The sequence below is a fragment of the Mus pahari genome, chromosome 3, assembly GCF_900095145.1.
Source record: "Mus pahari chromosome 3, PAHARI_EIJ_v1.1, whole genome shotgun sequence".
Classification (NCBI taxonomy): Eukaryota; Metazoa; Chordata; class Mammalia; order Rodentia; family Muridae; genus Mus; species Mus pahari.
Window position 1 is genome coordinate 74536027 of NC_034592.1, and position 2015 is coordinate 74538041.

At 34.9% G+C, this 2015-nt stretch overlaps 1 protein-coding gene across 1 annotated transcript; it reads right to left on the minus strand.

The window, feature by feature from the left end:
* Positions 1 to 764: 764 nt before the first annotated feature.
* On the minus strand, positions 765 to 1804 carry LOC110318850 (olfactory receptor 4A5-like). The gene has a single exon (XM_021194150.1). It carries the CDS (start codon positions 1772 to 1774, stop codon positions 854 to 856), a length of 921 nt encoding a protein of 306 aa, XP_021049809.1. The 5' UTR covers positions 1775 to 1804; the 3' UTR covers positions 765 to 853.
* Positions 1805 to 2015: the final 211 nt, after the last annotated feature.

A 2015-nucleotide genomic window follows, 5' to 3' on the forward strand; every position in this document is an offset into this window, starting at 1 on the left:
TTTCTTTTTATAGAAATTACAGAATAAAATTTTGATTATTCCAAAATTTATCTTTAATATCAAAGTAAAATGTTGAAGTGCAATGCAGTTTTGACTAAGTATAATATTTACACATAACAGTTCTTTGTAAAATTCTTCACCAATATGAAGACATCAGAGATTGTCTATTTGAAAATATAAATATTAAAAGTATTAACTGGTAATGAAGATATAGAAATATGAGCTCACTTCAGCTTAACTTGGTATTCAGGATGTAGAATTCAATTTCATCAGCACATGATCAGTTGAAATTATTGACTGCTGGTATTATCAGCTAGGCACAGTTTCACTGCTGTATAAATACTCAAAAATAGAAGTGATCCTGAGGTAAAGATTAGGAACACTCATAAAGCAATATGTATGAAATAGACACACAAGGGCACTATTTTGATTCATTAGTCAAAAATTGCTATCTCAAAAAATTTCTTTTAACCCCTGAATTGTAGATACCAGTCTTTTTTATTTTCTCATGAATGTGGCTGATTTAAAATTTCCCATACAGACTTTTTTCTAATCTTACTTCAATGCAACCTGAGAAAAGCAAAGTTCAATGTGACTATCTTTTATTGCTACTTGTAATACAAGAGTCCCATAACTGGTTTTATCTTCTAAATATTCCCTAGGCTCAACCATTAAGAGATAAGGCTCACAATTGCCTTGATCAGAATCTCAACTGAATATTTATTCTTCATTTTCAATGACTTTGTATAATAAAATATGCCTACATGAGGAGAGCACAGCCCTCCTTGTTAAAATTTATTTCTGGTTTTCAATTTATAGTTAATAACATACTCAGTGAGAAAACAATCTTATTTTATATTGTTAGAGTTTTACACCAGAGCTTTTTAATAGAGTTTTTCATCTCTGAATTTCTCAAGGTATATATCAATGGATTCAGCATGGGACTAACAACTGTATAAAACACAGCAATGTATTTATCCACTGGAAAGTTGGTGACAGGTCTAGCATATATAAAACTACAGGGAGCAAAAAAGCAGACAACCACCATGATGTGGGAGCTGCAGGTAAACATAGCTTTGTGTCTTCCTTCCCGACTGTGAGTCTTAAGAGAGTTTAGAATGATTCCATAGGAGACTAAGAGAAAGGTGAAAATTCCCACACAGATTACTCCACCATTGGCAATGACAGTGATGCCAAGGAAATAGGTATCAGTGCATGCAAGTCCCAGTAATTGATTCATATCACACATGAAGTGATCAATGACATTGGGACCACAAAAAGGAAGTTTATACACAGTCAGAACTTGAATCAATGAGTGTAAGATGCCTCCAACTCCAGCTACCAGCAACAGCAGAATGCACACCCGCTGGTTCATAATGGTCAAATAGTGCAGTGGCTTACAGATGGCCACATAGCGATCATAGGCCATGAATACCAGAAGGAAGACCTCAACACCTCCAAATAAGTGTTCTACAAAGAGTTGAAGCATACAAGCTCTGAAGGAGATATTCTTTTTATCTTTTAATAAACATATAATCAAATTTGGTGAGATTGCATTGCAATAAAGAGCATCCAGGACTGACAGACAGGCAAGAAAGAAGTACATTGGGGAGTTTAACAAAGGGCTGGCAATCACTGTCACTGCAATGAGCAGGTTTCCCAGCATTGTCACAATGTAAGTGATTGAAAACAAGACAAATAATGCTTTTTGCCCTGAAGGATCTTGACTAAGACCCACAAAAATGAATTCTGTGACATTATGGTTCTGTCCCATTGACCTTTTTAGGAGGATTATTTCAGAGATGAGTGCTCAAGCAAGACTTGTCCCAAAATACATATGTGGTCATGAATCCTTTTAAACATGAAAAACATTGCCTCTATTGCTTTTACAATGGTGAACATACAGTAGGTGTTTAGTGGACAGTCTGTGTTCCTGTTGATGATTCTATTCCTCCATGGAAATTTTAGTTGTGCCTGAAAGTACAAGGGTTTATTTTAAGTCTCAGTGTATCTCT

What these genes read in the sequence shown, in the direction of transcription:
- LOC110318850 (XM_021194150.1), bottom strand. Translation starts at nt 1,774, where the DNA reads ATGGGACAGAACCATAATGTCACAGAATTCATTTTTGTGGGTCTTAGT.